Genomic DNA, 21,395 nt, shown 5'->3' with positions numbered 1-21,395 from the left:
GTTTGTATCCCTTGCATGCTGTGTTACTTACTAATTTAATGTATGTGACTTTTGTAATGGATATTAATGTAAGATATATTTCGAACTTTACTTTTATTTGATTTTTTTTTATTTTAATATGATTAACTCAAAATTGAAAACAAAAAAAATGTATTCGTTATTCGGGGATCGGGAACCCTCGAGGATCCCCTGTTATTATTCGGGGAGGGGATGAGGATTCTCTTAAATAATTTTGAAGGGAATGGGGAGGGGACGGGGACATACGCAAAATATCGAAGATGGGTACGGGAAGATTAGTCCCCTCCCCTCCCCTCCCCATTGCCATCCCTAGTGGAAAGATATCACGGTGCACTAACTTTCTTCCATGCAAGTTAGGGTTAGTTTGGGAAAATAAGTTATTTTTATTGTATAGATGAAATAAGTTATTGATTAAAAAAGCAACTTGATGTTTGATAGATTATGTTTTTGTGGTTGCTATGAGTTTGAAAAACATAGTACATGTGTTTGGTAAACTTTATTACGAATATGTTGTTTTATTATATAATGACTAAAATAACATAATTAAATTGTCATTTATTTGTAGGAATTTTGGAAAAATAAAACACAACTGTTAATTTTGTTAAAATATAAAGGTTATAATAGGAACTTTAAAATTGAATAGTATAGTGACTTATTTAATGGTTACCAATGAAAAACAACCTCTTACTCACGTTTAGAAGATGTTGTTAAAATGGATAAACTTATGAAATAAGTAGCTTTTAAAAAATTTACCAAACACTACTTTTGTAAGTCGCTTATAGCATTTCAACCTCAATTCAAAATGGGGCCTTAGTGTAGTCTTATTAATTTATCATTCGAAGGGCTAGTTTTTTCTTTTTTTTTAATGGGGTGCGCCAGGCTCTTGTAGTGGTGCAATGCAAGAGCGACGCTTGAGGACCCGATAGCAAGCTACCGTTGCGGACCCTCTCCTTACAAAAATTAATTTAATATCATGTGGGCTGATGGCCCACGTATCCGATATTAAACTGATAAGAATAAATAGTAAACTTGATCTTAGCCAAAAGGCCGAGAAAGGTATTGTTCTAAGGGCTAGTTTGGTAATACTGTAATTTTTAAAATAATTATAATTAATTATACCATATAAATAATAAGTTGAGAAGAAAATCAGTTAAATATTTATTAAAATTTGTTTTTAAAAATGTCATGAGTTTTAAAGGTAGTTACATATATTTGATAAATTTTATTGTCAAACTACTGTAAGAATATAAACGACTAAGTTGGACATAATTTTAAATAAATTTTTTTACATATTTATAAACATGTATATAAATTTTTTTTATTATGTACATATAATAATTGGTAATTGTAATAAATATTTTATATTTTTAATTTTACTTTTATTTTTTATCTCAATATAATTGATGATGATGATAATGATGATGATGATGATAATAATAATGATGATGATGATGATGATGATGATGATGATGATAATGATGATAATAATGATGATGATGATGATCTCTTATGAGTTAATGATTTTATTTCTTAATTAATAAGAATAATTTTAGATATTTATATAATCTATAAAAGGATATATATGGACTGTATTACGTAGAAAATTGATTCTCAAAGTAAGATTTTATTGCGTCAAAAGTAACATTTTAAAAATTTATCAAATGCTAAAATTAATTTTTAACTTTTAAAATCACTTTTAACCTTTTAAAAATAATTTTAAACAGACCCTAAATAATAAATCGATTGTAAATTAATAAATGCTTGTTTATTTTTAGGGATATTTAATTGTAATATTTCTTATGTGAAATAAAATCATTTATTTTGTTTGTATTTACATTAAGAAACAATATACCATGCGACGGTCACACACTGTATAACCATCATTACAATTAATCCCCCGTCGAAGTAAGAGAGAATGATGGATCATGATTCTCTCTTAGTCTGATCATTTTCTGAACAAATAATTCAATTACTAATTGGTAGTTAATAAATAAAAAAATAAAAGAAGTTAAATCTTACCTATACACTACTATTAAAAAATATATGATAGAAAATCTTAAAAAATTAAGTAGAATTTAGATCAGAAGATGATCATATTCCGAGAATAATATGGGACACTGAAAATCAATCGATAGCGCCGCATGCAAACCGCGGGTCGTTGAAGCCTAACCAACCTGAAGCCGAACCAACCAAACCAATGGGCTATGGCTCAGGGGTGGATATAACAAGCACGTTGAGGCGGCCTAAGCAATATACAATGTTCATGAGCCTTTTTAAAAATTTGAAAATTTGAAAATTCAAAAATAAACAACAGGTTACACTTTCGCCACCTGTCACCAACTCATCCACTCTTCCATCTCTACCCATTTTTTATCCCTCGAAATTACCATGGAAATGAGTTACTCTATCCCATAATTTCAACGAACTTTAGAAGCCGAAAAACTGACGGACCAGCTGAGTAAGAAGACCGACAGAGTCCAAGCCAGACACTGAAACTGAAGCCCAAATCAAGCCGAAAAATGGCGGAATCTCCGCTCCAGTTAATCATATTCCCTATTTTCAAAATCTCCTAATCCCCATATAATAACGAAATCATTTCACTAAAAAATTCAGCTTTAGGTTTCGTTCTTTTGATTGCGTTTTTAAAAATGAAAGCGTCTTTGAAATTCCGTGAAGAGCAAAAGCCTCTGTTTAGAGCTAAAGTGCCCTTATCAATTTTAGGGTTACCTTTTCGGTCAGGAATTGTCGCTGGCGAGTCCAGAGAGCTCAGTCTAAACCTGTCCACTTTCTTCGAATCTGGGCCGTCCATCAAGATCGGTTATCGTCCGAACGACACGTGGAATCCGTTTTCGCTGATTGTGAAAACCGGAACTGGACCGTTCGGTTCGCCTGTCTCTAGCACGATGCTGATGAGCGCCGAGTTCAATTTGCTTGGTCGGGGGAATCCGGCGTTTATGCTTCATTTCAAGCCGCAGTTTGGGGATTTCTCGATTAAGAAGTCGCAGTCGTCGGTTTTGGATCAGAAAGCAATTTTGAAGGCGCCAAACGGCGGCGTCCTGGAGAACGACGATGCGTCGATTGAGGTTGTGGAGTCGCCGATGTTGAAGAAAATTACGGTTTTGCCATCGCGAGCGGCGGGTGAGTTTGCTGGAGTTCTCGCTGGTGTGGAGATGGCGGCTACGACTGCACTGCCTGTTAGGTCACGCGCCGTCGTGAATTTCCGGTGGGGCGTGAGGGTTCCTGCGGAGATCACGAGTGAGTTGACGGCTGGGATTAATTTTAAGAAGATGCCATATTTGGTGATGAATAAGATCGGGATCGAACACGTGGACGGTGCAGATTCGAAGGAAAAGACAAGTAAGAAAGAGGCAGGCCAGGAGTTGGGTATCACGGGCAGGGGTGACGTGGTGGAGGTTTGTTTCAATTTGAAGAGGCAAATGGAGATTTTGCAAAGTGAAAATGGGTTGCTGAAGAAAGCTGTGGAGGATCTGAGGCGGGAAATTCTTGACGGGAAATCGAATCCGTTTAATGGGGATTTGAATTCCGGGAAATATCGAGAATTTGAGAGAAATGGAAATAATAAAGCTTCGAATAATAGAAATGATCGGCGAAATGGTGAGAAGAAATCAATGGAAAGTGATGTGAATGAGGAGTTAAAGAGAGCGCTGAAGGGAGCTTCTGGTGGCGCTTAAGCTAGTCGAACGGCTTGTTATGTTTTGTATTAAAAAAGTAATGTAGATTTCGTTTTCTTTTGGCTTGTATTGTTTTTGTTGGTTTTATTAGATGTTTGTGAATTTGCTCTAATTATTCACAAAAATGGGAAATTTTAGTGTACATTGGTGCTTAAACGTGGAAACTAGATTTTGATCCCTTGAATAAGAAGAATTCATGATGACTTTTTTTTAATGAAACATTTACTGGTTTTTTAATTGATTGACGGTCCATTTTTTCGTAAGTCGTCAATTCGATTTTAAATAAATTGAAATTTTATCCTAAAGTGTAATGCACATAACTCAAATAAAAAGACAAGGGTTAGTCTATTTTAACATAAAATTTGAAGTCGTTAATTCTATACAATTTAATGGTTAATAAATTGAAAATTTATTTAATATTTCTACAAGTTTTAATATTTATCTTTTGATGGTGTGACTTGTGAGATTAATAACCTAAATTAAATTTCAAAACATTAAATCAGAATAGTCCCACCAAAAGATATCCACATGACCTGCGTCACACGACTCACCATTCAAGTCTTTGCAGATTAGGGCATGGCTCGTGCCACTTATGATAACAAACCTTGCCACGTCAAAAATCCTCAACAGGGGTAATATTGTGATTTACTATGGAAAAAGATGAGACATCTACCAATCCTCCAAATCACGTCTTATTCATATTTTTTTAATTTTAATTTTTATATTAAGTAAAAAAACTTATGTTTTTAATTTTTATATTGATATGAATTGTGCACCTAATTTTCATTTTCATGGATAACCCAAGCAATAATTTTCCCGAGAAACAAGCATGGGGAACAAAGGAGGAGCTCTTGTTGGCATGCGCCGTACACCGGTACGGCACCCAGAACTGGATCTCCGTCGCCACGGAAGTTCAAAAGCGAAGCTCAAAGTTCCAGCTCCTCACGCCTCTATCCTGTCAACAGAAATATAACGACCTAAAACGCCGTTTCTCCGGAAACGACGCCGTTTCGATATCCGCCGACAATAGTGATGACGCCATTCCCTGGCTCGACCAGTTGAAGAAACTCCGAGTCGCCGAACTCAAACGCGAACTTCAACTTTTTGATATTTCGATCGTGTAATTTATTTAGCTAATTCCCATGTTTTAATTAGATTAATACCGTATTTTTTCTCCAATTAGTCACGTGCTTCTTTATTAGGTCTCTGCAACTGAAGGTGGAGCGATTAATAGAAGAGCGAGAGGGAAAAGAAACGGAAGATGGAGAAAAGAGGAAAAGGATTGAAGAGAATGAACCGGAAAGTCTAACCGATAAACCGGATGGTGGCGAAGAATCTGACCGGGAGAACCGGTCAGTGAACGAGTCAAATTCGACGGATCAAAAAGCTGAGAAGACTGCAAAAGAACCGGTGCCGAGCGAGCCAGTTCGCGTTGAGCCGGAGGGTGTTGGTAGTGAGGGTGTTAAAGCGGCGGGGGAAGATTCGTGTAACGGGAGTTGTGGTAGTGCGGCGAAGGAATTGGAGAGGCACACGGATCGAGTTGACTCGGCCGAGTTGGGGGAATCGGCGGCTGAGTCAATGGGGAGAGAGAGTGGTGACGTGCAGAGCTTCGTGAGTTTGTTGAGGGAGAAGGTGAAAAGTGAAGAACCGGAGGAAGTGGAACCGGGCAATGGGGAGGACCAATCACCTGCCGCCACGAAGCGGATTTGTGCTGAATCTCGGCCGTTAGTTGAGTGCATCGAGATCATACGGTCTCATAAATTTGGCTCCTTTTTCGAACGCCTTGACGCTACTAAGGTAAACAACAATAAACATAATTTTTTTTCCTTTTTCTGTGTTATTAAAAAATTCAGATTTTTCTTCTTTTTTTTTTTTTTAAGTTTTTTCTCTTGTGTTGTTGAGCTGAAAAATCTGTGCCGTCGAATGAGGTGTACGCATTTTCTTCTTGTTTTTTTGGACGGTGGTGATTTATGATCGAGGGTCTTTTGGATTTTTGTTACTGAGAGATGGCTTGGCCCAGAACGGCCTATTTGACTCTGTTAACCGAGGCCATTGCCGGCCCACGTGCAGGCCCGGCTCCGTATAAGCAGAAATCATCTCCAGTCACATTCGAGCCCTTGTTTATCTATATTTTGTTATCTATATATAATTTTGAGTTTCAGACGTAACTAACGGTCTGAGGTTGAAAAAAATAAATTATAATAAATATAATTTACAACAACCATGAGCAAGGATATAAGCTTGTAAGAATTATCGAATGCAAATACCAATATTTAAATTCTAATGAAGAATCTACTGGCTAAAAGACAAAAAAGAAAATTCCGCTATTATGTATTTTAGTGCATCTGATGTTTGTATTTTTTTGTCTTTTAGTTTGGTCTTCAATCTTTATTTTATTACAATAAGGAATTCCTCAATAGACCAACTCATCCATATTTTGCTAAAAATGTGACATATTTTTCGTCACTTTGTAATTTTTGGTACAAATATCTGTCTGTGTTTAATCAGAATAGAGACATGGGTTTAGACAATTAGTCTTTTTGATGTGGTTATATAACACAAGAAAGTTTCATTCCATCACTTTTGTAACCAATCTGTTATGATTCTTATTTCTAAATTTATTTTCTTTTGTATTATATTGGAATTTTTTGGACATAAATTTCAAATCCTGCAGGAAACACCCGATTACAGAAGGATTGTTCGACAACATACGGACCTTGAAACAATAAGAACAAGGCTGGAAGAAAATTGGTATTCCGGCAGCAACAGCAGTTTCTTTCATGATTTGCTGCTTCTCTTCAACAATGTCATAGTTTTTTTTGACAAGAATTCCTCGGAATCCGCAGCTGCTGTTGAGCTTAGACAAATTGTTCTGAAAGCAATGACTCGGAACACATTTGATCCAAATTCATCAATGAGAGAACAATATTTGGAATTCGCAGCAGCTCAAAATGTGAAGTTAGATGTACAATCATCAGATTTTTTGCTGTCAAAACCAAATATTTTAGCTCCTTTAATTGCTTGCCGCAAACGCAGCTCAATCACTGCCAAAAGAGCTGTGTCATTGTCGTCTTCCTTAGAAGCCAAGAAAAAGGAGCACACAGAATCATCCATTGGCAAGAATACAGTCCCATCTTCTGTCAAGTCTGATGATGATTGTCGTGCCACAAAGAAGAGAACTAGAGAAAGATCTGCATCGGGCTCAGGAAACTCGAGTAAAAATAGGAAAACTCGAGATAACATGAAAACAAAGAAGAATTTAGATGTTGATATTGATGCTGATGATTCAAGTGATGTAGAAGAGACTGAGTGTGAGAATTCACAGAGGAAAAACAAGGCGAATGTCAATGCTAAGAAGCGAAGTGCTGAAATATTTTTGAGCAGAATTACACGGAGCTCTACTCTGAAGGATTTTGTTATTAGTTCCGAAGATGGTAAAGGAGAAAGAGCTGAGCAGAAGAAGAAAGCTGAGCATAAGAAAAAAAAGGGCAATGGTAAAATTGATGCGAAAAAAGAGCAAATTGTGCAGAAACGTTCTGGTGGGAAAAAAGGGGAAGAGATGGAAGGTCCGGTGAAGAAGAATGGGGGGCGGCTGACGAAGAGGGGGGCAGTGCCGGTGGCGGTGGGGGCAGAGGTGTCTCGGGGTAAAAGGAGGAAAGAAAGTGTTCAAGCAAGGAAACGTTCAAGGAAGTGATAAGGCATTGCTTTTGTGTGTAAATTAATGTTAAGTAGTTATTTTTTCCCCCCTACCGTCAAATTGCATGTTTGCCTCATGATTATTTAGCATTTGACTTCAGTAATATTAACTTAATTAATATATATATATATATATATATATATATATATATACATTAGCTGAATTATGGGGGTATGTGCACTGCTAAAGTTAAGGAAAAAAATGAACAAATTAATTTTTTTGAAATCAAATTCTTTTCAATCAATTTGAATCTCGATCCATGTCCTCACACTAGTGAGCGCATGGGTCCGAATTCCTTCAGGGACTTTTAATATTGCTCTCCCAATTAAAAATTAAGTAGGGTGATTTGTGAGTAAAAAAGATATTTTTTTTAAAATTTGTAAGGTTAGAAATTTAGGCTGTATCATAATAAAATTTTAATTTAAATGGTCTTAGTAGTAGATATCTCCCATATATTTGTGAATAGACATTTTAATTATGCTATAATAGAATTTTATTGGAGTAGTCTTATAAATATTTTATTTAAATATGAATAAATTTGTGATTATGTAATATAATCAATTATTAAAAAAAAAATTGAATCTCAAATTTTTAACTTCTTGCATATCCTTAAAAATACTTATTGGTTGAACTAATTAACATTCACTCCTGAATTTAGCTAATCATTGGACTTAATAATTGTTAAAATCTAACTGTTCTAATAAGGCCAATGATACTTGAGATAATGGTAAGAGCACTCAAAATAAACCTTTTGTTATTATGCTTGCAGCTCACAGCAAAAAGTAGAAGAGCCGTGTAGGAGAGACTTTTTATTTTTTTATTTATTTTTCTTTAACACGCAATATAATTGTACAGTTATATTCAATTTAAATAATTAAAATTCCCAAAATATCTTTGGTAATATACAAAAATTTATTTCCTTGACAAAGAAATGTTTGTGGTAAAAAAGAATAATAAGAAAGTCTAGCTAACTCTCTATCCTTTTTCTTCCCAACATGACAGCCTCAACCACCAATCTCTCTCTCTCTCTCTCTCTCTAAAGAACAAGCAAAAACCGGGATGGGATTCACAGTAGTATTGCAGGTATTCATGATCGATCTTTATCTTTAGAATACTTTTCTGGTTTCTGGATGTCTTTTTGTTTGCTGTATTTCTAATTTCTGTTCTGCCTTTTTCTTTTTCTTCCCAATTTTGTGTTGCCTTGTTTTGATGCATGATCATTGGTTTCTTTGCTCCCTTTGAGGTGTTAGGTTTCTAGAAACATGTATTTCCATTAGCTATGGTGTTTTGGAGGTGGATTCTTTTTGGGATTGGCGTCTGTTGATGATTATGGGTTTGTGTGCTGAATCATTGCTATGTTTCACTATGGATCATTGACAGGTTTCTTTTGCTTGATATGGATCCGTCAACTTAAAGGTTTATATTTTATGCATTATTGAAGCTGCTAGATGCTTATGATTGCATAAACCAATTATTGCAAATCCATGTAGTTTAAGCTATTCCTTAAGTTCAAAAGGACAATATCCCATCTTTGCTAATGAACCATTTATGCTGTCTAGTTCGAGGCAGAATTATTTGTTCTTGGAATTTTATCTGGTTAAATTTTATGCTGATTTTAAGTGGTTGTCTGATTTCGCAGTATTCATCTGCTGAAAGCTCTTTGTTGATTATCTGGATCATTCAAACTTAGTTATGTCTAAAGTTTTGCATTATGTTGGTGTTCCATGAGTTGAAGATCGGTGTAGACAAATAATGGAGCTCATAGAGTACCATGTTCAGTGTTTGATTATACTCTTGACAGTTGGATTGGTATTTAAATAGCTAGAGTTTGCAAACATTGGATATCTTTGTCTCTCCCCTTGGCAATTGTTTTGCGTCTTTTGCTTGGTGTTCTTCAAGTCCTATCAATTGGTGAACCCTGTTTAAAGTTTTTGCACCCAAAATTTATATTTGTTAAATCAACAGAAGAATATGAATCCCCAAAGTCCTGTATTGGTTTTATGGTGATTTTAATTTAACCATTCTTTCACTCTTTTTTATTATTGAACTGGTAGAGGCCAAAACCTTGTTCGTACTTCTCTTTGTTACTGTTGTCTATAAAATGTTCTGTCTTTATGAGAGCGTAAACTATGCTGACCTTTAGACTCTTAAGTGTCTCCTCTTTGACATTTGCTTGTAAATGCAGGCCTCTCGAACATGCAATCAAATGAAAGCTTGCCTGAACCTCCTTCTGCAGTTTGCCATTGTTTGGATAATAGACGAGGTTGGTATTCTATGCAAATGACAATATTCAACTATTCTAATTGGAACTTGAAATCCGTCAGTGTTATCCTTTTATTATTACTTTTAATTGAGGAGATACTAGGGGAATTGCACTATTTCAGGATAAACTGCTTCATCCTCATAGCTAATATCACTTATCTGACAGGTGGCATTATATCAGCCAAGAATAACAGATTGAATTAAAGCTTGATCCTTGGCTTAACTTGTAATATGTTTGTTGTCATACAAAATTGTACATCCCTAATAAAACCTGGTTCCTAGCTAAGTTTGTTGTTTATTGTCATACAAATTTGTATATCCCTATTTTTAAATGTATGTTGTATAATTTCTTACCCTGCAGTTGTCCAGCTAGACAGTGTTGTCAAAGTTTGGGAGTTTGGGCTAGTCTCAGTTTGATGACAAATTGAAGCATGGTACTGGTCATATAGGAATGACTAATGGTGTTAGCTTCATTGCAGATGGAAGGATCTGCATTTGATGTTAATCCATGGATTTAATCAGGGGCAAGTGGCAACTCAAAGGCCGACGATCAAATAAGTGCTTGCAACTTTGAGACCTCAAGCAGATTGTGCCAGGTATTTCCTATATAACAATTGCTTATTTTAAGGAACTTGTGGTTAATTATAATTTAGATGCAGACTAAAATGTCCTTATTTCGCATCTATTACCATCTTCAGTTAACTAATGGGTTTGATCCTTAGTGCTTTGATTTCCAGGATTGATGAATATGCAAGAAAATCACTGATGGCCAGATGTTGCTTCTAGAAGAAACTTTATTTCCTTTAAGATTGGGCATTGGTATTCAGTATGCAGTATGCAGAGAAAGCAAAGGTTAGCAACGGTGACGTCCAACAGAACAAATTGTACTGGCAAAACATTCTTTACATTTTCAGATGTTTTCAATGATTTTTACAGTTCTCAAGCATCGCCTACATCCTGAAGGACTAGAGCCATGAGCTCATTTCCAAAGGTGTTTGCATCCAAGTTAGGTATTCCATTCTCTAATTTAGCAAAGCCATCTTCCAGCAGATTTGAAACTCTGATACAATTTTCAACTTCAGAACTGTACTCCAACCATCACTGCTGGTTTCTTGAGGCTTCAGAACCCGACATATAAGAATTGCCATCAGTCATGATCCATTAGCTGCCCCTGCAAGACTGGCTGTTCTGGCTGTTCTCCATCTGATTATAAGCCAAAACAGAATGAATGGTTGAAATCGCATGGTTTAAATACACAACACAAGTATAATACACAACACAAGTATGTTACTTGTGTACACTATCCACAATGCAAATGTTTGTATCCATAAATAACGCACATGACCCCATTGCAACAATTTGAGCCTTTCTAGTCTCAATTTCATTAATTAAAACATTTGTCGGATTAGGGGCATTGTGTGTGAGCTTGCAATTAACTGCAAGGCTTGTTTAACAGATGTGCATTTTCAAAACCAAAGAAACAAAATTTACAGTAATTACAGTAAAAAAGTTTGAGAATGCAAAATAAATGCATGACAGCTATTTTCAAAACTGCTCGGAAAAGATTTGCCCTAAACAATAGGAGAAACTGAGCTATTTTCAAATCTAATCGGAAAAGATTTGCACTAAACAATTGGAGAATAAATTGTTATATGCATAGCACTCAACCACTTGAAATTGGAAGAATCAAGCAGTAAAACATTGGAGTATGCAAAAGATATTATTATATACACATTTATTACCACTTTCCCCATCAGATGCATCTGCAAGTCTTGAAATGGCATCAATCAGGGCCTGCTCATGCTCCTGCAAATAAATGAGCTGAAGCTTGTGATACCCAACAAGGATAGATAATCAAAACTTTGATTGGCATTAGAACATTCATCTTACTTTTAGCATTTTCTTTGCTTTGACAAGCTCAAGAGGATCCGGATGACTAACGTCAAAAAGTCTCTCCACCTGTAAAAGATTAGATGACAAATGTAAAAAACTGACACAATAATATATCAATGAATTAGCTCCTCAATTCCAGTGCATACCTCCTTTACTAGTGTCTCCGTGTTAAGTAATTCGATATCCCCTGAAACCTTTTCAAGCCTATTTTGTGTCTGTGTAAATTCTTTCCTCAATTGACTCTGATCCTTTGACGATCCTCGCCCTTTCATAGAACCTGGAATATGACCACCGCGGCCGAAAGGTCTCTTAATTCCACGACCTTGGCCACTAAACCCTCCTCGATATGTTATGCCCGGGTCCTCACTTTCCCACCGGATATCTTCATGAGAAATCTGAAAACAATAGGATAACTGCTCAGTTGGACATCAGCATTATTCAGTCTTGAGGAAATTTTTAACGTTCAGGAAACAAACATTTTTTATATCAACAAACTTAATTCATTCACTTACATCTATTTTGAACTCAATCACTATATAACACCCAACTAATCTAATATTTTATGAAAGAAATAAATACTATTTAATCATATCATATCCAATCTAGACACAATCCTGTTAAATGCAGCCCAAAGTTAATTTCCTGTACATCACTAGAATTGACTCACACAAACATGTAGTTTTACGGGTAATAGGAACTGTAATGGGGATTTAAACCACCATTCTATAGTCTAAAGGATGAGGAAAATGGCCTACACCCAGGATCTGGGCAGAATATTGATTTCCATCTGGTTCTTTAGCCTAAAAGCCCTAGATCCGCATGGAGTTTTGAAAATTATATGTTTAATTAAAAGCTAACACAATGAAGTCAATCGGCATGGGTAGCAACCAACTATATTCCTAACCACTCTTAGGAAAGCTAAAAACAAGCCTGGTGCAACTTTTAACCCTAACACTAAGTCAAAAGGCACAACCACATAAATGGTAACAATCCAGCAATTTATTTAGGAATGAAAGACGTCAAATTTATATGTACCAAGATATAAAAAATGACTACTGCAATGGCTAGGAAATCTCCAAGAGCAATTACCTCTTTGAGATTAACCCATTCCCAGGTCTCACTTGCCGTATTAATATCATAAACTAGGGCATGCCGGCCCTGTAAAGAGATAAAAACTAGGTGAGCATGACCGAAAAATCCACCAGTTCTATAATTTTCATTACAATGCAATCAATTGTCAAACAAAATCAATAATTCTATGAGGCAAGCCATTTTGCAATATGAGTCGCACTATAAGGCACAACCCCTTTAGAATTATCCCTAATTTATTATTTATGTTTTAGAGAATACTAAATGACAAAGAAACATAATCTAGCTAAGCAAAGGGGGAAAGGATAGAAGGAGGGTCATTAGGGTGAGGGAAAGGGCTGAAAACAATTGATTTAATATATCAAAAAACAAAGGAAACATGTCAAAATGAGGTCAACATAAGTACGTAAAGAAAAAATGGTTGACCCTCTAGAATAAAACATAAACATAGATAAAACTGTGCTTTGCACATATACCTCGGTAGGGTTATAATCAGTGATGACAGCCTCATAGAAGTTGTTGTCTTCAGGCCATCTTGTCCATACTTTCCTTCCAATTAAAGGATCAAATGTTGCTGCTTCAGCAGGTTCATTTGTGGGAATATTACCAGATGAACTGCGATTAATAAATGACCTATTTGCAGCAGGACCCGTGGGAGGGTACTGCACAGGGTTCATCAAGGGTAAACTATGAAAAGATTGCCCCTGTTAAAGGAAAAAACCAGATAAAAGCAGGTCAATTTACAGTCTTTTGCTCTCTATCACTGCAGATGATTAATATAATAATTTAAGGCTTTTTCCCCTTAATTCTAAAGAAGCTCCTTAATATGACAGCAAACTATGAAAAGATTGCCCCTGTTAAAGGAAAAAAACCAGATAAAAGCAGGTCAATTTACAGTCTTTTGCTCTCTATCACTGCAGATGATTAATATAATAATTTAAGGCTTTTTCCCCTTAATTCTAAAGAAGCTCCTTAATATGACAGCAAAGAGAGGGGATGAAGAGACCAAAAACCAGGTGTGGCGCACTAAATGATTAGAGAAGATACCGATTGGGTTGCCTTATGTCTCTTGCGGGATGCTGAAACACTAGGGCTGGGCAAAAGATCATGAACAGGCTGAGAATTGGCAAGCCTGGCAGCTTGGTTTCCACCTGCCTGCCTCCAATCCCTGCAAAAATTATCCAAACAGTAACCTATGAGAAGACAGAAGTGACAGATTTCTTCATATAACTAATCACTGATGCTCAACATTGAAACTCTCTCAATGAAGCATCCAACCTTATTCTTTTGATCAACTCATCACCATGGACCTTGGTAAGAAGCTCTCTGTGTTCATCATCTGACACTCTCAGCTCCTTCCTAAGTTCTGTTATCAAACCTTCCTTTTCCTGTAGAAGGGGCATCAAATGGGTCAATTAAATTAAATTGGCAGGACAAGCAATGTTATATTAGTATAAAAAGACGTGTACAAAATGCAAAAGTAATATTACCCAAGTAATGGCATCGGCCTGAGCTTTAAAAGCCCGCAGAACAGCACAGTAAGCTTCTTGCTCTAGTTGATGGATTTGGGCCTCCATGTCAGTATGCATCCTAGAATATGGAGCAGAACCTATGTCAGATCTTCCATTTACAGCAAAACGGCTACTTCTTGGAACTCTACTTTGATGTGAGGGGAGATCGTCATCAGTACCTGCAATTATTTCAGATAAAGCCTAAATGTTGCCATGGCATAAGCATCTAAAGAACAGTACATGGTCTTCCAGAGCTCCAGATTGCAGGGTTAAAGAGCCACCATATTATTACTACCCTTGGACTATTCTCTCAATGGAATGTCAGAAGTTAGAGACACAGTGACTTACATATCCCAAATGTTACAAAGCATACAAAAACAATCTCATTAGAACTGATAATTTAAGAAAGTATGGATTCAGGCATAAATTAATTCAGAAGTATGAAAATCAAATACCACCTTCCTAATATAGAGCAATTTGGAAAGAATTATCTCAATCCACTTACAGGTTTTTATTTCTGAATTCTAAGTTCTATTGTTCTATAATAAACTTTAAAAAAATAATCCCTTCTCTCTGTTTCATCTCAGTCTCAGATTTCATAAGCTTTCTAGTAACTGCTTCATTAGTTTCCACGTACCATCACACTAAACACCTTGTTTTATTCGCATTGTCTCTTGCAGCAGTTACTCCAACAAAATATCGTCGTTTTCTTCCATGATATCCTTTTTTGGATTTCGATTACATGAAACTAGTTTCAACCATTACACAATAAGCGACGCGCCTTGGCAACATAGCCAACTGGCACAACAAGAAAGACATCTTCCCCCAAAAAAAAAAAAGGAGGCTACTTTTTCATGTTCTATTCATTTCCATTCACAGAATAACGAACTCGTGTAAACGAAGACCAAAAGTTCTCTCTCTTATCATTAGAGGCTATCTAGCAAATTAAACTTGTAAAGTGAAAGTTCAGGAATCACAGTAGTAACAAATCTAAAATCCCAAATTGTTTGTAACTATAAGATCACACCAGCTATTAAGAGGGTAACCATTACAATAACAACACAAAGAACAAGCCAAAGTAAGCAGAAGTAAACCCAGAACAAAATAACACCAACAATAAATTACCCAAAAGGGTTTCTTTTTACCAATAATTAATCAAAACCCTAAACCCTAATCTTAAAAAACCATCTTCATTAAACCCAACAATGGACACAATTGTTCAAAACTAAAACCCTAACCCACAAACAAAATGACCAAAAATTGCACGAAGAAACTCGAATCAATCACAAAACTCACCGCTACTATCGCCAACTTCATATTCCATAAGAAGAGTCACCCGCAAAATCTATTTTTTGCCAAAGAAACGCACTCCAAGAAATCCAAAGAGGAACTTTCGCCTAATAATTCACAAGAGCTGGAGCTGAAACGCGGGCAAATATAAGAAGAGGAAGTCAAAAAGATTTTGACGAATTGTAGTGGCAAAGTTAAACGATAATTTTTTTTCTTTATTTGTGATTTTGAGGATAAAATATTAATTTTTTTTTCGGGAATTATTTGTCGAATGAGAGGGTGGGTTTTATATCGAGATTGAAATCGGTTCGCGAGGGAGAAGGAAGGATTTTGCACTTTCAGCTCTTTTTGGTTAAATATATTTTTACAATTTTTGTTCGGAGTTTTATGATAAATTCGAGTTTTAATAAATGGGACTAATGACAAACGAGATCCCTGTATTTCTGTATATATCACAGGAAAGCGAAAATATTTTTATTTTCATCAAATAGGACCCTAGTGTCCTAGCAACAAGATGGGACAGGCCGAGATTTGCTGATCCTGATCCTATACCAAAGACCCAGACAATAAATCAGGACAAAAATTTGCCCTTAACCTGTCCTGATTGGGATTCAAATTGTTTTAAATAATATGAATTTTCTGTCATATTTCGCACATTCTGTCGTGAATGATATATTATACGACTATGACCTATATGTCATATACATTATTTACTAAAATTATTTTATATATATATATGACCAACATGTTAAATTTATATAATTCATTAAATTGAATTATCATAATTTTTTTTTAAATTTAGATTTTAAAATGTTCAGGATTTCGAACAAGATTTTAAAATGTTCAGGATTTCAAACAAGATTTTTAAATGTTCTGAATCCTAATAAGAATAATAAATTGATAATAACTGTCTTGAAGCTGTTCCACGATAAAACATAAATCATAACCATACACATATAAAATAATAAATAATAAAAAATACGTTATAATTTTAATCGTGTAATTATAAAAACGTGCTGTACTTTAGATCAGTTCCAATATATCTGGACCCTAATAAATTTTAGCTTGTTTCTCATCTCGAACGCCGGGATTCCGGATTCCGAAATCTGTCAACCCTACTGTTCTACTCTATGCCCTCGCTAAATGATTGAAATTTCTTTTTTATATGGGCTTCTTACTTTGGGTCTTTCATCTTCGGGCTGGACCATCTCTTCAGATTTTACAGTTGGGCATCCGCTATGATGGATCATCTTCCTTGGGTTCGACTAGAATGATTACCACAATGGCCACCCTACAAAAAAATTAATAAAAAAAAAAAATTAGAGGTGTTGGTTTTCCCTCTAAAAAAAAACTAGGAGTTCATATTCTCTTCGTGAAATTAGGTTATGCTTGGTATGGGTTTTAAAATAAAATTTATTTAATTAGATTTTTTATAAGTAAAATTTTTACTAAAATAATATTATTTGTTTGATTGTTAATAAATTTTTTTATTAAAAATTATAAAATTAATTTGATAGGCATGTTTTTAAATTATGTATTGAAATGAATGAAATAAAATTATCAAATAATTAAAGAATTAAAGAATATTTAGATATTTTAATATTTTAAAAAGATTTTTCAACCTCTATTTTGAAAAGTCCAAAATTTAAGATTTGTAAATAGAGGTAAAATAACTTATTTAATTTTTAAAAATTATATTAAAAAATAATCAAACAACAATTAAAAATCTTTTAAAAGAATTATGAGATTAAATAAACACTTACGGTCATTAGATAAGTCGTATTAAATCAATAATTCATAAAAAAAAATTCTCATTGTGCTAAGTGACTTGAAAGAAGAGAATTGTTGTTCACCTTAATATTTTTTATTTTATTAATCATTTTTTGAAGTAGAAAAGATCTCTTAGGGTTTCATTAGCCTCATTTCGAATTTGATCATTTCAATCATCTATACATTTTATTAGTTTTTGTATGAAGACATGCTTGTTACACTAACTTGACGTAAATTTTAATAAATTTAAGTTTTATAATTGATTTTTGTTTCGGTCAAGTGGAGACTGCGACATTAATCTTCTTAAGTTGTCGCTTTGACTTCACTTTTTTTTCGATCTTGACGAAAAATGCAAATCAAGTAATCAATGGAAACTTGAAATTAATATTTTGCTGACAAGCCAGCTAGATAGTTAGGGTACAAATTGCGACGCCACATGCTAATTCAAAATAAACCATATGCATGCAGATCTTTGATTTCAAACCGAATCTGGGGTCTCTGCAGTTTCTAATTACAAAAATTAGAAAATTAATGGGAGCTTAGCGATCCAAATGGAGCTAGCTAGGTTTATTTTCTAACTATGTGACTTTAAAAATCTTATAAAGAATAAGCGATTGCAGAGCATGATGGGGATTCACTTGTCTAATCACATGAGTAGTTTAATTGTTTAATAGGTGTTTTAACTAGGATGTGATTTGGTCATCAAAAGCAGAGGTAATGGTCAATTCAAAATCACATGATGCTTGACTTCTAAGCTTGATTTATATGACTAGGACTATACTTTTTCATTTAATATTTAGCATACCATTAGTTAATTAATTAACCAATTTTAAGAATTGGGTATTTAATTATAACCACTGTTTGAAAATAAAAATACAAAATTTGGCAACATGCACTGCAAGTTTCATTTCACAAATTAAAGTTACAAGTTTATGATCATCGTGAAAATTAAATATGATGTATTGTTTTTCTAATTGAAATTATTATTTTTTATTATAAAAAGCACTTTTTTCTATTTTTAATAATAATTCACATAGCAAGAGTTATCACAAACCACGTGGAGTGAACACGCATGCAAAGCTGAGCTGCCTAATTATAAAACTTACTCTTTAACTTTGGGATCTTTCAGTATCTCAATGCTTTCATCTCATCGTTATATTTTTTTTCTCTCATTTTTTTCCCACTTAATCCAAGTAACCCATGAAGATCATTTGTAAAACTTTCACTGCTTTCATTTCTTTGATTCTCATTTGCTCTTCATTATCTTTATGCAATGAAATGGATAATATTACTATCGAAAAAGGTGATCACCAGAAGAATAATAATATTATTGCATCATCAAGGAGGCTGCTGGTTTCATCAATGGCTTCAATTTCTTCACAAGCAAAAGAGTTGATGATCAGCATTAATGAAGGAGGAGCCATGAAAGAGTCCAAGAAAGCTGTGATGATCCGGCGAAGCTTGAGGAAAGCCCCACCCAGTACTTCAAATCCTATTCAGAACAAGCACAAAACTTGAGCCCGATCGATTTCACAGATCTCTAACAAAATGTATTCTTTTTTATAAAAATTCTTTTTGTTCAAGCATTTTGTGTAACACTAGTTCTTTATTTCTTCAATATATATTTTTGTAATTTTTTTTTTTTGAGGGTGTGTTGAAATTTTGTATGTAATGAAATGTAAATAAAGATAGATTCAGGCAGTATACACGATAATTAGTTTTTGCAGTAAAAGCAAATTTTCAAATATTATCACATTTTCATCTGCTACTGATCTTCTTTTTTTTTTTATTGATACAATAAAAAAATTACTTACTTATATATTATTCAGTAAAATTTCCTCATTATGTGTCAATAATAATTTGTCCCAAATAAATAATAATAAAAATGTATTAGATTGTTCATTATTCTCTCCCCGTATCATTTGAGACTAAATTTAGAATTGAACTTACAAGCAAAGAAAAAGCAGATTTATGATGATACTCAAATTATGCATCCTTTGATTCAAAGGAAATCAACTGGAGAGAGGTTTCTGAATTTACCAAAAATCTTTTCTACAAAATTTGAAGAACATAAAACTAACAAAAATCAGAAAGATTTTTGTGAAAAGATAAAATAATAATAATAATAATAATAATAATAAGTAGTAGATCATGATAAGCTTGTGATTTTTCTGTAGAGCTTACCCAATTAAAGTGCTGCACCAACATCATATCAATAATACAATTTTTTTTTTTTTGACAGATTAACTTTCTGAAAGTGGTTCAAGAAATCACATGGAGAGGTTGCTTTAAGAGTTATAATTTAATGTAGTTCTTGGCTTCAAATACTTTGTCTCATACTGCAAAGAGGGCAGCGACATTGTTAGTGTTCATGTGCAAATGAGTGCACGATCAGCTATAAGACAGAATGGAAAGTAAGCAACGCACGTTGGGTTTGTCAAAGTTAGTACAGTGTTGGGTTGTTAATTATCTAATCTGCCTTTTACATTGGTACAAGATTCACCCACCCACACACCCACACACACACAACACTCAGGATCCTCTGCTAATTAATTTGAGTAACATATGCGTTTATAACATCTTGTACAAGTTCAAAGAAATTTTAACCAGTTAGTACAAGATTCAAAATCATGTAGTAGGATGAGTTCTATAGAGGTAAAAGATAAATAAATAAAGTGATGTGGGTTTCAAGTTGATTTTGTGAATGGGGCGAAGCTTTAAAAAAAATATGTTATTTTTAATGTCGTCACTTAGGCCCGACGTGAATCAAAACCAAGCCCAAGAGGTTCATTGGATTGTACTAGAGTAGATTTGGCACAGAGGCCACCACCTCAGGCCCACAATACGATTTTTTTTTTGAAACAATACAATGATCAAATGGTTTGTGTTTGATTTACATAATACAAAAGGGTGACCAAAGGTGCAAGTAAATCAATATCAGACATGAAATTTAATTTCCCTTTGCGGCTGGATTTTTTTTTTAATTCTGTTATATTACAATTGATATTTACAATTAAAAGAGAAGTGAAACTAACCTCCATAAAACTCTTATGGAAGCTCGAATCTTACTCCCACCATTGTAAGTGAATGGGTTCTCCTACTGAACTAAAGACCCATTGGTGTGGCTGAACTTTTTAAGACAGGGCAATAAAATCATCTCTAAATTTTTCCATGATCACAAATAAAGAGATAGTTTTTCCCATTTGTATCAAATATTATTAAAATGTTTAATACTATAATTACATGGTAATGATGATACATTATTTTTATAACAATTGATGATATAGCATTTTAACATGTCATCCATTAATATTAATAATAGGTAATTTACTTATAAAATCAATTAACAACTAACAAGCAACATCTAAATGTCTAATCTAACACCTCAATTTTAATAGAAGTTCAAACGACATAAATGTAATAATGTTGTAATACAAAAACCAAATATGTCTTTGGTATTGTTTTATGCTTTCTTTATTTTATAAAAAAGAAAAAGAAAAACATATGTCTGGTATCATCAATTTTTGTCGTGTTTTTTATTCGAGTCAAAAGAATTTTTTCTAAGAAAAATAAAAAATTATTTTAGATTATAATTTTCAGATACACTAACAAGTGCATTTTTTAACTCCATACAAACTAATCATTGTCCTTCTATAAAATAATTTTTTTTTAAATTCATTTAGAAATATACCAAGCGCACTCTAAATAGCAATAATACTAGGGATTCTAACAAATAAGTCTCAATTTGAGTCCGAATTCTATGTGTTACTCATCTATTAGATGATTGATTTCAAAGTTAGTAAAATTACTTAACCATCATTTAATAGATGAATGTCACGTTATTTGGGACTCAAATTGGGGACTTAGGTGGTAGAATCCTTGCGTTACTCCCCTGAATATATATATTATTATATTTTGATGATAAAAACATATTTTAATCATTTAAATAACAGTTAGTAGAATTAGCAAAATCTAACATGACACATAGATGTGTTTGAATCATCAAATTTGACACAATTATCAAATTGGTCGGGTTTGAATTAGGACAATTTTTTTCCTCAAGTTAGGATTTGGGTTTTTGATCCATTTACTCGGTCAATAACACAATTATTAAACATATGTATAAATATTAGACATGATTCTTTTTTTTTTTGTGTGAAAAATGAACAAATA

The 21,395-nt window shown here is 33.9% G+C and overlaps 3 protein-coding genes, 1 long non-coding RNA gene and 1 other non-coding gene across 12 annotated transcripts; 3 read left to right on the top strand and 2 right to left on the bottom strand.

Moving 5' to 3' along the window:
- Positions 1 to 883: 883 nt before the first annotated feature.
- Positions 884 to 1,078, bottom strand: LOC112097534. The gene has a single exon (XR_002905066.1). It is a non-coding gene; the product is annotated as a U2 spliceosomal RNA (small nuclear RNA).
- A 1,048-nt stretch (positions 1,079 to 2,126) lies between these two features.
- On the top strand, positions 2,127 to 3,922 carry LOC18040003. The gene has a single exon (XM_006429792.2). It carries the CDS (start codon positions 2,667 to 2,669, stop codon positions 3,708 to 3,710), a length of 1,044 nt encoding a protein of 347 aa, XP_006429855.1. The 5' UTR covers positions 2,127 to 2,666; the 3' UTR covers positions 3,711 to 3,922.
- Positions 3,923 to 4,481: 559 nt separating this feature from the next.
- Positions 4,482 to 7,518, top strand: LOC18038098. Its single transcript, XM_006429791.2, has 3 exons — positions 4,482 to 4,830; positions 4,913 to 5,507; positions 6,385 to 7,518. The coding sequence occupies exons 1-3, from the start codon at positions 4,502 to 4,504 to the stop codon at positions 7,402 to 7,404; spliced, it is 1,944 nt and encodes a 647-aa protein (XP_006429854.2). The 5' UTR covers positions 4,482 to 4,501; the 3' UTR covers positions 7,405 to 7,518.
- A 487-nt stretch (positions 7,519 to 8,005) lies between these two features.
- Positions 8,006 to 11,165, top strand: LOC112097189. Of its 5 annotated transcripts, XR_002904842.1 has the most exons (5): positions 8,008 to 8,490; positions 9,593 to 9,670; positions 10,031 to 10,265; positions 10,392 to 10,521; positions 10,606 to 11,165. It is a non-coding gene; the product is annotated as an uncharacterized LOC112097189 (long non-coding RNA). The 5 variants fall into 5 exon arrangements; XR_002904841.1 differs by having other exon boundaries at positions 8,006 to 8,490; positions 10,407 to 11,165; XR_002904843.1 differs by having other exon boundaries at positions 8,007 to 8,490; positions 10,497 to 11,165.
- On the bottom strand, positions 10,535 to 15,817 carry LOC18038097 (protein EMSY-LIKE 1). Of its 4 annotated transcripts, XM_024181633.1 has the most exons (11): positions 15,459 to 15,817; positions 14,342 to 14,464; positions 14,142 to 14,241; positions 13,930 to 14,039; positions 13,699 to 13,819; positions 13,128 to 13,355; positions 12,652 to 12,720; positions 11,709 to 11,957; positions 11,560 to 11,628; positions 11,412 to 11,475; positions 10,535 to 10,872 (listed from the first exon to the last, which is right to left on the bottom strand). In XM_024181633.1, exons 3-11 carry the CDS (start codon positions 14,238 to 14,240, stop codon positions 10,817 to 10,819), a joined length of 1,065 nt encoding a protein of 354 aa, XP_024037401.1. In that variant the 5' UTR covers position 14,241; positions 14,342 to 14,464; positions 15,459 to 15,817; the 3' UTR covers positions 10,535 to 10,816. The 4 variants fall into 4 exon arrangements, with proteins under 4 accessions (XP_024037401.1, XP_006429852.1, XP_006429851.2 ...); XM_006429789.2 differs by lacking the exon at positions 14,342 to 14,464 and having other exon boundaries at positions 14,142 to 14,341; XM_006429788.2 differs by lacking the exon at positions 14,342 to 14,464.
- Between the last annotated feature and the right edge of the window lie 5,578 nt (positions 15,818 to 21,395).

Source organism: Citrus clementina, unplaced genomic scaffold (genome assembly GCF_000493195.1).
Source record: "Citrus clementina cultivar Clemenules unplaced genomic scaffold, Citrus_clementina_v1.0 scaffold_6, whole genome shotgun sequence".
NCBI lineage: Eukaryota > Viridiplantae > Streptophyta > Magnoliopsida > Sapindales > Rutaceae > Citrus > Citrus x clementina.
The sequence above is the reverse complement of the archived record's forward strand: the minus strand, read 5'-3'. Positions and strand labels throughout refer to the sequence as shown.